The sequence below is a fragment of the Prunus avium genome, chromosome 3 (assembly GCF_965620075.1).
Source record: "Prunus avium chromosome 3, drPruAviu1.hap1.1, whole genome shotgun sequence".
In the NCBI taxonomy this organism is placed as follows: Eukaryota; Viridiplantae; Streptophyta; class Magnoliopsida; order Rosales; family Rosaceae; genus Prunus; species Prunus avium.
Window position 1 is genome coordinate 27,762,025 of NC_142286.1, and position 14,535 is coordinate 27,776,559.

The window sequence follows — 14,535 nt, forward strand, 5'->3', positions numbered from 1 at the left end:
AGATGAAAAAGAACAATTATGATTGAGAGGTAGATTTATGCAAGATTTGATTTAGAGAAAATTTAATTGATTAAAACACTAAGGCATTGGGGTTCCACTTTTAACATAAGCATGCAACTCTTAATAATTTGATCCACAAAATATTTTCCATTGTAGTTGTTCAAAATAATTAAAGCTCTTTTTAATTTCCTTTAGAAGTATTCTAAGCATAACTTGTACCATTGGCAACAAACTATCAAAAAATAAACTTCATCGAAATTCTATTAATCTTTAGTAATTAATTCTCTTCTCTTTTAAAAGCATGAAAGTTTTTACTACACAATGGGAAAAACATGATTGAACCCATGAAATAGATTATCAAAAATTCATCAATTAATTAAAAAGAAAACTACAAATTCCATTTGAACAAAAAACTACAAATTCACATTAAAGCTTAAGTTTGGATCAAACTAATAACAATTACACACTCATATTAAAAGCTTTCCCCCTAGCCTTAGCTAGGGAGTTAGTTCCCCATAAAATAAAACTAAAACAGAAATTTAGAACTAGAAGAATTGGAGGAAGGAGAGAGAGCTCAAGAGAAGATTGTGAGCTTGGTGTATTTTCCTTCTATGGCAACACTCTATTTATAGAGAATGGGAATTGCTCATGTTGCAACTTGCTTTGATTAAACTATTATTCCACCTTGCTACTACCAAGTGTTTCACCCGTCAATTGCCATCAAATGCTTCCTTTTGCTTAATTCATTGTGTTGATGACTCCACTTCCTCTTGCTTTTGTTATTCAATCTCTTTTATTTTGGCTAAGTGCGGCACCTTCTATCTTCATTCTTCATTTAATTTGCTGCACTCATAAATTTATTATTCCATGATTCCAAATCTTCTCAAGCCACCATCCAAACAACAATTGTTTACTTCCATTAAGTCTTGTTTGTTGCTTCATCCACTTCATGTTTTTCTTTCTTACTCTTTTATGTGTCACTACTAAAAAAAACCCCTTGCGCGACCAAACTTTGCGCGACGAAACAAAATTCGTCGCGCAAAGTGACTTTGCGCGACAAATATAAATCATCGTCGCTCAAAGTCTTAAGCGACTCAATTTTGCGCAACGAAAAACAAATCGTCGCACAAAGTCACTTTGCGCGACAAAACTTTGCGCGACGGCAAAGAATCGTCGCGAATAATAACTTTGCGTGACGAATACTAGAATTCGGTGCACAGAGTTTTGCGCGACGAATAGTGATTCGTCTCGCAAAATATTTATAAAAATAAATAAATAAAAAATTATTTTTAAAAAATTTTGGATGCCTTTGCGCGACGAAATAATAATCTTCGTCTCGCAAAGTCTTTACTAAAATTAAATAAAAAAATAAAAAAAAAATTTGGATGACTTTGCGCGACGAAATAATAATCTTCGTCTCGCAAAGTCTTTACTAAAATTAAATAAAATAATAAAAAAAAATTTGGATGACTTTGCGCGACGAAATAATAATCTTCGTCTCGCAAAGTCTTTACTAAAATTAAATTAAATAAAATAAAAAATTTGGATGACTTTGCGCGACAAAATAATAATCTTCGTCTCGCAAAGTATTTACAAAAATAAATAAATAAAAAATTATTTTTAAAAATTTTTGGATGCCTTTGCGCGACGAAATAATAATCTTCGTCTCGCAAAGTCTTTACTAAAATTAAATAAAAAAATAAAAAAAATTTGGATGACTTTGCGCGACGAAATAATAATCTTCGTCTCGCAAAGTCTTTACTAAAATTAAATAAAAAAATAAAAAAAAATTTGGATGACTTTGCGCGACGAAATAATAATCTTCGTCACGCAAAGTCTTTACTAAAATTAAATTTTAAAAAAAAATGTGGATGACTTTGAGGGACGAAATAATAATCTTCGTCTCGCAAAGTCTAGACAAAAATATAAAAAATTATTTTGTTAGAAAAATATATTATTGTAGTTCGGATTGGGTTTTTGTTAGAAAATATATATTTTGAATTGACGATCAAATTGGTTCATTGTATTCATGTAGGGTCAAGGAATGTAACTGTAAAAAATCATCAAAATCGGAGTTAAAATAACTGTTTAATCGTGATTTTTGTTTATAACCATCAAAAAGTTTTGTCCCATTACGTGATCTCTGAATGTTTATTTTTTCCGATTTTTGGGGTATACGATCTCGAAGTATAAACAAACAAGTTTGACGGTTGGATCGTTGAAACTGGTTTCATAGAATACATATGCTATTAAAACAATATATTCACTAACAATTAAGAGTTTATTTATACTTTTGTTAAATATAACATAAGATTTTGTGGTATCCACTAGTGTAAATATTTTAAATTGACGATCGAAGTGGTTCATTGTATTCATATAGGGTCAAGGAGTGTAGCTGTAAAAAATCATGAAAATCAGAGTTGAAATAACCGTTAAATCGTGATTTTTCGTTTATAACCGTCGAAAAGTTTTATCCTATTACTTAATCTCTGAATGTTTATTTTTTCCGATTTTTGGCGTATATGATCTCGAAGTGTAAACAAACAAATTTGACAGTTGGATCGTTGAAACTAGTTTCGTAGAATGCGTATGCCATGAAAACAATATATTCACTAACAAATAAGAGTTTATTTATAATTTTATTAAATATAACATAAGATTTTGTGGTATCTACTAGTGTAAATATTTTAAATTGACGATCAAATGCAATCATTGTATTCATATAGGGTCAAGGAGTGTAGCTGTAAAAAATCATGAAAATCAGAGTTGAAATAACCGTTAAATCTTGATTTTTCGTTTATAACCGTTGAAATTGTTTGTCCTATTACTTAATCTCTGAATGTTTATTTTTTCCGATTTTTGGCGTATATGATCTCGAAGTGTAAACAAACAAATTTGACGGTTGGATCGTTGAAACTAGTTTCGTAGAATGCGTATGCCATGAAAACAATATATTCACTAACAAATAAGAGTGAATATAACATACGATTTTGTGGTATCTACTAGTGTAAATATTTTAAATTGACGATCGAATGCAATCATTGTATTCATATAGGGTCAAGGAGTGTAGCTGTAAAAAATCATCAAAATCAGGGTTGAAATAACCGTTAAATCATGATTTTTCGTTTATAACCGTCGAAATGTTTTGTCCCATTAATTGATCTCTTAATGTTTATTTTTTCTGAATTTTGGTGTATATGATCTCGAAGTATAAACAAACAAGTTTGACGGTTGGATCGTTGAGTAGCTTTAAATTTATTTATTTTGTACGTATAACTCTTAAGAAATTGAATAGTATATGTATTTATTACTAGCTTTAAATATTTTTTAAGACTTTGCGCGACCAATTGGTATTTCGTCGCGCAAAGTATACTCTCAAAATTTGGGCGTGTACCAAAAATGGGAATTTAAAAAAAAAAAAAAATTTCGACTTTGCGCGACCAATATATAAATATTCGTCGCGCAAAGTATACTCTAAAAATTTGGCGGGCACTAAAAATGGAATTTTTAAAATAATAAAAAAATTTCGACTTTGCGCGACCAATATATAATTATTCGTCGCGCAAAGTATATACTCTAAAAATTTGGCGGGCACCAAAAATGGGATTTTTTTAAAAAAAATTTGACTTTGCGCAACCAATATATAATTATTCGTCGCGCAAAGTATATATTCTAAAAATTTGGCGGGCACCAAAAATGGGATTTTTTTAAAAAAAATTTCGACTTTGCGCGACCAATATATAAATATTCGTCGCGCAAAGTATACTCTAAAAATTTGGCGGGCACCAAAAATGGGACGCGGGAATATTTTGGTCGCGCAAAAGTTTGGGCGACCAGAAATTCGTCGCGCAAAACTGAAAAAATTTGGCGGGCACCGAAAATGGGAATTTTTTTTTAAATTTTTTTTAAACACTTTGCGCGACCAATATATTATTTCGTCGCGCAAAGTGATACGTTCTTTAAAAGCAAAATAACTCCTCCACCATTTTCTCAATGTCTTCTAAATCCTACCATTTCTCTCTTTCCCACTCCCCAAATCCTACCATTTCTCTCACACTCACTCCTCTCACTTAATCTCTCATCTCTCTCTTCACTATCTCTCTCTCTCTCTCTCTCTCACTCACTCTCTCATCTCTCTTTTCATCATCTCTCACTCTCACTCACTCTCTCATCTCTCTCTCACTATCTTCTCTAATTCTCTCACACTCACTTCTCTGTAAATTTTAAATTTTTTTCATTGATATGTGTTTTTGGAGTTAGTTTTGAGTTTATGCCAATTATTTGTCATTATTTTATGTTATTGTTTTGTTATTTGACAATATTTGTTTTTTTTTTTTTTTTTGTGTAGGAATTGTTGAGGCTTTGATGGCTAAAGTTGAGGATTTGATATAAGAGGCTTGTAGATTTTATTATTGTACTTTGTTAATTTAAGTGTACATTTTGAATATTATGTATATTGGATAATTTGACCACTATTTTTCTTATGTAATTTTATTTTGAATATGTCAATTTAAATTAAAGTAATTAAGAAAAATAAAATCATACAATTAAATTAAATTTAAAAAAATTAATATAATGAAATTGATATAAGAGAAATAATAATAAAAAATGTCAAAAACCTTGCGCGACAAAATATTTCGTCGCGCAAACTATTAAATTAGTTTATTTTAGTTTAAAATTTTCAAAAAGCAAAAATTAAAAAAAATGAATATTTCGTCGCGCAAACCTTTGCGCGACGTCCACATTCGTCGCTCAAAGTACACTTGCGCGACATTAACTTTCGTCGCGCAAAGTATATAATATTCGTCGCGTAAAGTAATTAATATTCGTCGCGCAAAGTTGTTATTGTCCGTCGCGCAAAGTTTTCAGGATTCGTCGCGCGAAGTAATTAATATTCGTCGCGCAAAGTTGTCATGATTCGTCGCGCAAAGTGGCTTTGTGCGACGAATAATTTTGGCCGTCGCGCAAACCCTTTCTCCACGAGTTTTGCGCGACAGAATTTGCACGACCAAAATTTCGTCGCGCAAAGTTTGCGCGACGAAATTTTCCTTTGCGCGACCAAAAATCATTCGTCGCGCAAAGTGGTTTTTGTAGTAGTGTGTGGTGGGTATGAACATAGCCAATGAACCTCAAAGTCTAGCTACAAGGAGATAAACACACAAAATAATATCAAATTAAATAAAATTAGTTACTAACAAATATAATGTAGGGATAATAAATGTGATAATTATGTACTCATCAGTCATGTCTACTAAGACATATGAAATATAAATAAAAGTTATAGCTTACACATATACCTCCACTTTCCTTCAAAAACACACAAAAGTACTTCATCATCTCTTTAAGTCTTAGGAGCAGTTGCCACAAGCAACAGAAACATATGCATCCATTCAAACCAAAGCCTATATAAAATTTCAGCTAAGTCTATATTCTACTTAATATATGGATGAGCAACGTGTGTGATCACAATCACACTTATAGTCAGAAGTATGGTGAATCTGACCACATACCTAAGTCATATTCTTGATCATATTATTGATCACACATATCTTGGATTTGAAACAAAAACCACATACCTAAGTCAGATTATAGGATTTGAGTCCATCAAAGTCACAAAATCACCAAGATCATCCATACCCAAAACAACCAAAAGGTCTAAAACCTACCTAATGACCATGAACAATATCTTCAAGACCAATATACACACCATCACCACCACCTTGTAAGTTGTCACTGTGATCAGTTGTAGAATCATCAAAATAAGAAGAATCTTGTCGGAGCCAAGGTCCCTTACCATTGCACTTACTGTTGTGTTTACGCTTTCTAGATCTATCATTAATCCCAGCTTGTAGCTGCTTAACGATGTCATAAAGTTTCTCCACAGTTTATGAGAGCTTATTGTATCTATCATCTTCAGTCATAGAGTTTTTGCCGTATCTACTTGTAGAGCGAGAACTAGTCTCCACTCGAAGATTCGAGCCCAATCCAATCCTAAGTTCTTTATTCATAATCCCCAATTGGTGCATGTCTGAAACTGAGATCTATTCAGAAGCGTTGCTTGAAGTCACAGACCCCTGCTGAATGTACATTGCCATTGCTACTTTCATTTTCTTCTACAAAAAAGGAAGTCTAGTTGTGTTAGTAAAAGTCAAACATTAAAAAAAAAAAAAAAAAAAAAAGAACATGTAGCTTACTAAAAGTATAGGAAAATTTATTATTTACCCCCTTATTCTCAGCAGATTCATTGACCCATACGCCTTTATCCCAGTGCATATATGCATGTTGTTCCAATCATCGATAAGTGTAACATGTTGACCCTTTTACATTTTCCCAAGAAAAAAAAATAGTTTAAGAAATCAAAAGGGGTCTAATATGATCAAGACCACAAGAAATCACAAGGGGTCATTTTATTAATATATTTTGCTTCCACACAGTACCACTTCACCTAATTTCAATCAAACCCATTGATATTCTTGCTGCCATGCTATTCGGATTATTTCAACAGATATCACATTCACCTTTACTTTAATGCTTTTCCTTTCCCAATAACTAACAAAGGAGGACTACTTAAACTTAGTAGGAATAACATTAAATGTAAAGAATTTACTAATTACCTTCTCGGCTGCTTCCTTATGTTTCAGGAAAGGGTTTGAACCTTCTATGTGTTCATATTCTTTCTTTTTTCTGTTATCAGCATTGGCTTTGCACCTTTTCTTCAATAAAAGCACAGAGAATTTGTTATATTTCTTCTAACTAATAAATAAGAAAATGATCATAATCAATGAGTCACAATAGTACCTAATTAATTAAGATATACCTGGTATTTCTCATCTGTGTACAAGTTATCAACGACTAACCAGTGCCACTCCTCTATTTTCCTATGAGTTACAAAGACCTTGTTAGTGGGAGGTGTGGCCCATGCAAGCTAAAGGTCATGAGCATATTCCTTAAAGTGCTTATAATCAGTGTTTGTGACTTATTAACCACAAAACAAGTACCAAGCCCCACAGTTGGACCACAAGTGTTCCTATGCTTTGACAAAGTCTCTAAACAATCGCCCTGGCCTAAAAACCAAAAACAACTTGTCTAAGAGTCTAAATTGTTTGTACAATTGGAGTTCTGCTCCTGAAATCAGCTCAAATTTAAAAATAGATTCATATAAACATCCATATGAAATTGGAGTTCTGGTCCTATATACATCTGCCAACAATTAAGTTTGTATAAAATCCGAGACAAATCAGTTCAGTATTCATAATACGTCCATACTTCCAATCATTAGTCATCATAGCATATTAAGTCCATAATAAAAACATCTTCAGCATCATAATAAACTCATTTTCTACCTGTGTGAGGAGTTGCTAGCGAGGCAGATGTAGACTCCTGATGTGGATGTGGTGACTGCAATGGCGGCTGATCACATGGGTGCTCAAATTGGTGATCTTGTTGTCGTGGTGCCTCTTGTGGTCGTGGTGCATGTGGAGCTGATCTTTGTTTCTTAATAGGATCATTATTTTTCTTCCATTAAAATTTAGAATTTTTATTTTCTAATATTATTACAATATTACTTATTCTTATGCCTTTGAAATTACCTCATCTCTTTGTAGCTGTAAACTGTAAGTGCTTTGCTTGCATTTGGTTTTACTTTGGGTAAATTATCCTAGCCTCCCTTGAAAAATCTGGCCCCCAATGAATTGCCAACATCCCAACATCTAAATCCTATTGTCTAATTGCTGAATCTGTGTGTTTTTTTTTTTTTTTTCCAAAGTACTGAATCTGTTCAATTACTAAATATGTATTTAGAATTTTTATATCATTTATCGCTATAAAAATAATATGGAAATTTTAAAAAAAAACAAAAATTATATGCAATTCAACAACCAAAATCATATGCAATCATACAAATCCAGCAAAATTTGTAAATTTTCATAACCCACAAAACCTTAATTACAAATCCACCAACAGCAAAACTGCATAAATTAAAAAAGTACCTCTTAAGCAAATAATTCAACAACCTACAGAAAATGGAGACAAATGAGAAAAGTATATCAATGCTAGAAAATAAATTTCAAACTAGTAAAAGTCAAATAATAAAAATACCAAACTTAGCGTGTTTGGAGAGACCAAAGACTCTAGTTTCAACCTTGCGAGTGCATACTTGCACAAGTCTAGTACATCAAAAACTCACAAATTTGGCCAATATCCAAACAAAGGTTCTAAAATAATTTTTATACTCTAACCTTTTAATAAACCAGTCCCAAATAAGCTCTGAATCAGGACCAACTCAATAAGAACTCGAATCCAAATCAGGCCCTTCTTTGTGCGCAAACGATTTTGAGGACCTGATCACCAAAACAATATTAATTTTCACTACTGAAGCTCATCATTCCACAAAACAAGACATTATAATTTTCTAATATCACTATGTAACTTGTAGTCAGTAACATTGAGAGCAATGGATGTGAACAGATAGTTTTATCACTATGTATTTAAATCCCGAATTTTCTAATATATGATGTTCCATTTTCTTTGCATTATTTGAATTTATTTTTTTCCAGAACCACACTCAAAATCTGAACATGTTTTGCTTATCATGAGCAGAATTTCATTATAGAAAAGCCATGCCATTTTCAAGGGGAAATGAGAGTTGAAAAAAGACTCCAAGAGTAAAAAAGCAAGCAAAAGTGTACATCCATAACATGAAATTTTCAAAGGCCATCCTTAGATTTTGGGAGGACCAGAAGAATTAGAATATATTTATCTTTGCAAAGACCAGCTTCGGTTCCCTTTCTCCCTTTGGGGAAACTTAAATCACTCCAAGGGAACCCAATCCCTCATCATGTGTTCACAGACATTGCTCTACGTATTATCATCCATATTGAAAATTATGTGTATGTGTGTGTGTGTTTGGAGACAGACCTTTCCACTAAACCGGAAAGCAAGTAAATTTAGTCTAATAAGTTCAAAGTTTTGTCATCATCAAACCACAATTGAACCTTTGACCATCATCAGACCTTGGACCCCAAACGCACAAACTTATTACAGTCTAATAAGTGTAAAGTTTTGTCATCTAATAAGCTCAAATATAATACAAAGACTAAAGAAAAACATAACCTTGGACCATCATCATACCACAATCGAATAAATATAGATGAAATTGAGAGGAAATAATAATAAAAAATTTGTTAAAGCAACTACCTTCTTCAAATTCTGCTCATTGACTGACAATAAACAAGCTGAACACAAATTATGAAAGCTTGGGACTGGATTTTCACTTGACCTTAGGGACAAAAGGAGGAGTGGGTTTTGATAGTGGGTTGGTGGATGGGTTAGATTTGGGGTTGAGCAGAGAGACAGAGTGTGAGTGAGAGAATGGGATGTAAAGATGAGCGGCATTGGGTGTGGCTTCACGTCATCTCTCTAGGTTACAGAGATGACAAAGAGAGTGAGTGAGAGAGGGTTTTGTTGAACAGAGCAAAGTTTTCTCTTGCCTTTTTTTTTTTTGGTCTGAAAGCTAAGTGTTCTTTGATTGTGAAGTAAATGGGAAGAAAAATAGAGCCAGGGCATTTATTGCTTACCCTTTTCAACGACCAGATTTTTTTTTGTCGTACCTTTGCAACGACCAATATTATATTAAAACAATGTCGTATTACTAAAAGTATTTGTCGGCAAAAACCTTTAGCGACCAACCCTTTTGGTTGCTTCGTTATTGCCAAATTTTAGGCGGGAATATAAAAATGGCGACAAAAATGAACCAACAAAGTGACCAAAAGTTTGGTCGCCAAATAATTTTAGATTTCGCGCCACCTAGCTCTTATCCCAAAGCACTGGTTAGAGACCAAAATAATATTTGGTCGCCCAAATCCGTTTTAGAGACTAAAAGTTTCATCGCATAATCTGCCACTTCTCGTCGCTGAACATAATCCACAAGGTTCCGCATATGCAAAAATCCAACCAAAGTTTGGACGACCATATAGGAAATTTTGGTCGCCATTTACATCATCAGAGACCAAAAATTATTTGGTCGCTCATTAATTTGTCGCTAATCATATTTTTCCTTGTAGTGATATATATGCAAAATTCATTCATTTTCATTCTCCTAGTTTCATATTTGGATTATTTATAGATCAGGATAACTATTATAAATATCTGAATTTTCTTTCCTACGCATGTTCTGTTGTTTCATTTGTCATCCAAATGATATACAGATTATCTAGGTGCAAAAATTGAAGAGTCACACTTAGGAAAGAGAGAGGCGTCCAACGGCCTCTAGGATTCCAGTTATTTCTTCAGGAAGTTCATCAAATCTACACCTTTCTTGTTGAGATGCTCCAGTGGAATCCTCGAACTCCTAATCTGTCTCAAATCACATCTGCACTTATTAAAAAGTCCCCTAATCCCTTGTGCTAGCGATGGTGATCAACACCTTTTCGCGAAGCAAGGCAAGGGCCTGACTGAATGCAGCCAATTGAGCCACTATAAAGCGGCATTGCCACTTCAGCAGCCTTCCATTCAAAGTCCTGGATACTCAAACTTTGTAAAGTCGAAGGACTGGCCTAATTCTAGCCGATTAGTTATATGTATGTATGTGCTCCAACTTTGCTGGGTTGTATGTGATTGTAATCTGGTGATTAACAAAAGAAAGGATCACTTTTTTCTTGTTAAAACAAGGTATATTTCTTATTGTAATTAAAAAAAATTCTATCAATATTTTTCCATAGTGGCCAAGGTTTATACTTCTGTTTTTCTTGTATGCTTAGCTTACACTGTTGATACATTAAATTATTTTGCTCAGTGAAGGGTAACCAACATACAATAGAAAAAGAAAAAAGAACCAACCAACGAATAGAAAAACGAAAGTGCTAATAAAGCTAACTTCCTTAGCTTCTCACAGATGGTTGGGATGAGTCTGCACCAGATATTGGACTAGAAAATAAGAAAGGCTTGGGTGCAATTTGCAAAGACTGAAGGGGCCCTTCTAGCATCTCTACTACTTTGCTCATTGATGGCCGATCAGATGGAATTGTTTGAATGCACCACAAACTTATCAATATCAACTTTCTTGCTACTTCTTTTTCCCCTTCTGATATGCCCTCCAAGATAATTTCATCCTTCTCTAGCTCTAGATCTTTATAAACATTATGTGGAAACAGTTCACTGGTATGAGACCCTCCGTAATCCAAATTCTTTCTTGCTCCAACCATTTCAAGAACCAACATCCCGTAGCTGTAAACATCAGATTTCGGAGATATTCCTCCGAAGTTTCGACTAAATACTTCTGGCGCCATGTATCCTGCAGTTCCTCTTGCTCCCAACATGGACACAATACTCTCCTCCGTCTTGCATAATTTGGCAAGGCCGAAATCTGAGATTTTCGGGCAGAAGTCTTTGTCCAGAAGAATGTTCTGTGGCTTTATGTCAAAATGCAAAATTCGTGTGTTGCAACCACGATGCAAGTATTCCAGCCCTCGCGCAACGCCTACTGAAATTTCGAATAACATTTTCCATTCTAAACGAGGAAAATTTGTGTTCGAAGATCCTTGCTTATGTATGAATTTGTCTAAGGAGCCATTAGGCATGAACTCATAGATCAAAGCTCTTTTATGCCTCTCATAACAGAATCCTGAAAGCTTGACTATGTTGACATGGGAAGTTCTACTAATGCTTGCAACTTCATTAATAAAGTCTTCTCCATTACCCTTTGGCTCGTTTAGGACTTTGACTGCCACAAGATGGCCATCAGGTAGGGTTCCTTTGTATACAGTGCCATATCCTCCTTTGCCAATTTTATCTTTGAATGAGTTTGTGAGTTTCTTTACATCTGAATAAGTGTACCGCTTTGGGGTAAACGACCCATAATTCTTTATAACTTTTTCGATATCAAGCTCATACCTGTGCTCCGTTTTGAAGTACCTCTTCAAGAAGAACTTTCTTTTCCTTGATATGAATATGATGCAAATGACGCCGATGGTTATACCAACACCTGTCCAAAAGGCTGTATCCAAACAGTGTGCAAGTTAATTAGGCAGTTCATTAATTTTCAAAAGGAAGAAACTTGAAGTCTATGTTATATATATATAAATATGTATTTCTTTTTCAAGAAAATTGAAGTCTATGTTATTTTTCAAACCTTCATTTGTAGATGTTTAACAAAAGATTAGCCAAATATTGTTCTTGCAGAAAATCATTTGGATCGAAAATCATTTAACCATTTGATTATCATTGTGCTCGTTTATGACTTTAGATGTCTCAATAATTGTTTATTTGGCTAATTTTTCGTAAGAATGATTTATGAATGAAATTTTGAATAATAGACGATATCCGGGTATTTGAATTATATCCTTTTCTTGAAGCTTTCGTCATACCTATTGTCCCCTTGCGCTGAATATCTGCCACAAATAGGTACAAATAATCATTAATGATGAGAGACTATATATATGTTACAACATTGCTTACAAACTATGGTATTATTATGCATGCGACCCATTAGTTGGCATCAATTAAAAGTCAACCATGTGAGAAATCTGGAATGGAAGCTATGAATCTTATGTTTGATAAGCTCAAATCTAAAGGGACTTGAATTTCTTCAATTGGGATGAAATCATAGAAATAAAAGGGAAGGTGTGATGTGAAGACCAAAATAAATGATCGAGGACTAGAGAATTCATAAACTAAACAGAGGGACCAAAGAGGGGATCGAAATAATTAAAATAATTAAATGGTTGGAAAATTCGTTTAGTTGGTGATGTAGCATGCCATCGATGGTCAGACATTTGACTTTAATTATTAATTGTTTTATCTGGTCTTCTATATTAATTTGAAAGCATATGTTGACTTGTACAACAGAATTGGTATTAACATTTTTAATCATTCAGTTATAAATGCATATCATATGGATGAATAAGATAAGACCCTGATAGGATTGTCAAGCTTTCGATTTAATATGTTGTTCATAGAGCTTTCTTTTAGTATCAAAATGAACTCAAGCATTGTCAACCTCGGTGCAGGGATAACTACTCTTAACCACTTAAGCTACAAGCCCCTTATATACATCAGCATTAGCAATCTTTAAAGGTGGTAAAAAGCATTACAACAATCTAATGGTTAGATTTGTTGCCACATCAACTAGTCTAATCTTAATTATTACAATTTCAATAATTTTAAATTTCACTATTTCAATTTAAAAATTAGGCTGGATGATGTGGCAACAAGTCTAACCGATTGTTCAAATAATTTAAATTAAACAAAATGCACCATTTGTAAATGCAAAGTTTAAACCTCAAGCTCTCTCACAAGTATGAGCTAAAACAATGACCTAAGTAGCAAGGAAAAAAAATTTCTAGTATTAAAATGATTTAAAAGTTTCAGCAGCTTCCCAATCAAACAAGAGATACACACATACCTGATTTTACTGCACATGTGATTGCATAGGGCTGATCTTTGCAAAAACAAACAAATCCACCATGAGTTGTAGTTGTATTATTATACCCACATGTTCCTCCTGATCCCTCACAATAGTTGCATTGGTCATTATCAATCTGCAACCCCAATTCAAAACCCTCATCCACCGCATCTTCGATGCTTGTTTGATTGTTCTCAAGAGCCAGAGCAGCTGTTTTAAAAACTGGAACAAGCACCTCAGTTTTGCAGGTATAGTTAGCAACTGGATGCTCATCACCTGTTTGATGAAAGGCCACACTGACATCACTGCCGTTTATTGTGCAAACCTGTGAATTAGTAGATGGTGTACTTGTATTGCATCCGTAGTAAAAGGTCAGGTTTGCAAGCCCAGAAGCATAATTAAACAGAGAAACGTTGATGCTGGTGTTGACTAAAGTACTCTGGGGACAGATTTTGTTCCAATAATCCTGCCTTGCAACTTTAACAGTCCGAGGATTTTTTAGGTTCATTTCGAGTATTCGGAAGCTGGTATTCACCATGTTGATCACCGGGACATTGTCTAGGCATTGAACTTCAAACCCAAGTTGACCACAGTAACTTGCTCTGTTGACTCCCCAGAAGGGGTACCCGATGTCTTTGATGCCACCACAGTTAATAGCTTTTCTGCAGTTTGCATATTGTGGATCTTCTCCACATAGACAAAACTGTATGTTGATTGAAATGAAGAAACAGATGATCAAAAGGAGGAGGTTTGAAGATTGAAATAGAAGAATTTGCATCTTCTTTTAGAGGAGAGTTCAGAGTGAGAGACGAGAAAGTCAAGTTAATGAACGAAATGGGAATTCACAGGTTTGCAACTATCTAGGAAAGAGGTCGTGATTAAGGAGTTCCTCAAGTATTTGTTTTTAATTTGTTGTGCCAAGTTTTCAATTGTTGGCCTTTGACTTTAATAAAAATATGGATAGAAGACTTTTCCTTGTGATCAAAGCAACCTGGTCACAGATTAGTATTTAAGACAGGATTATTGGAACACAATCTGTCCCCATATATCATTAGAGATATCAAAGCGAACTGGTTTTAAGATTTTTTAGTCAACTAACGATCAGAAATGATACGGGCAACTACTATTTTAATGAA

The 14,535-nt window shown here is 33.9% G+C and overlaps 1 protein-coding gene and 1 long non-coding RNA gene across 9 annotated transcripts; both read right to left on the reverse strand.

Moving 5' to 3' along the window:
* Nucleotides 1-5,097: 5,097 nt before the first annotated feature.
* On the reverse strand, nucleotides 5,098-9,521 carry LOC148295857 (uncharacterized). 8 transcript variants are annotated; one of them, XR_015834580.1, is made up of 8 exons: nucleotides 9,196-9,521; nucleotides 8,238-8,339; nucleotides 7,344-8,012; nucleotides 6,818-6,878; nucleotides 6,615-6,713; nucleotides 6,223-6,317; nucleotides 5,667-6,113; nucleotides 5,098-5,140 (listed from the first exon to the last, which is right to left on the reverse strand). It is a non-coding gene; the product is annotated as an uncharacterized LOC148295857 (long non-coding RNA). The 8 variants fall into 8 exon arrangements; XR_015834584.1 differs by lacking the exon at nucleotides 5,098-5,140 and having other exon boundaries at nucleotides 5,193-6,113; nucleotides 7,344-7,967; XR_015834579.1 differs by lacking the exon at nucleotides 5,098-5,140 and having other exon boundaries at nucleotides 5,193-6,113; nucleotides 6,615-6,708.
* A 1,213-nt stretch (nucleotides 9,522-10,734) lies between these two features.
* On the reverse strand, nucleotides 10,735-14,249 carry LOC110750504 (LEAF RUST 10 DISEASE-RESISTANCE LOCUS RECEPTOR-LIKE PROTEIN KINASE-like 2.1). Its single transcript, XM_021950844.2, has 3 exons — nucleotides 13,400-14,249; nucleotides 12,363-12,386; nucleotides 10,735-11,992 (listed from the first exon to the last, which is right to left on the reverse strand). Exons 1-3 carry the CDS (start codon nucleotides 14,175-14,177, stop codon nucleotides 10,878-10,880), a joined length of 1,917 nt encoding a protein of 638 aa, XP_021806536.2. The 5' UTR covers nucleotides 14,178-14,249; the 3' UTR covers nucleotides 10,735-10,877.
* Nucleotides 14,250-14,535: the final 286 nt, after the last annotated feature.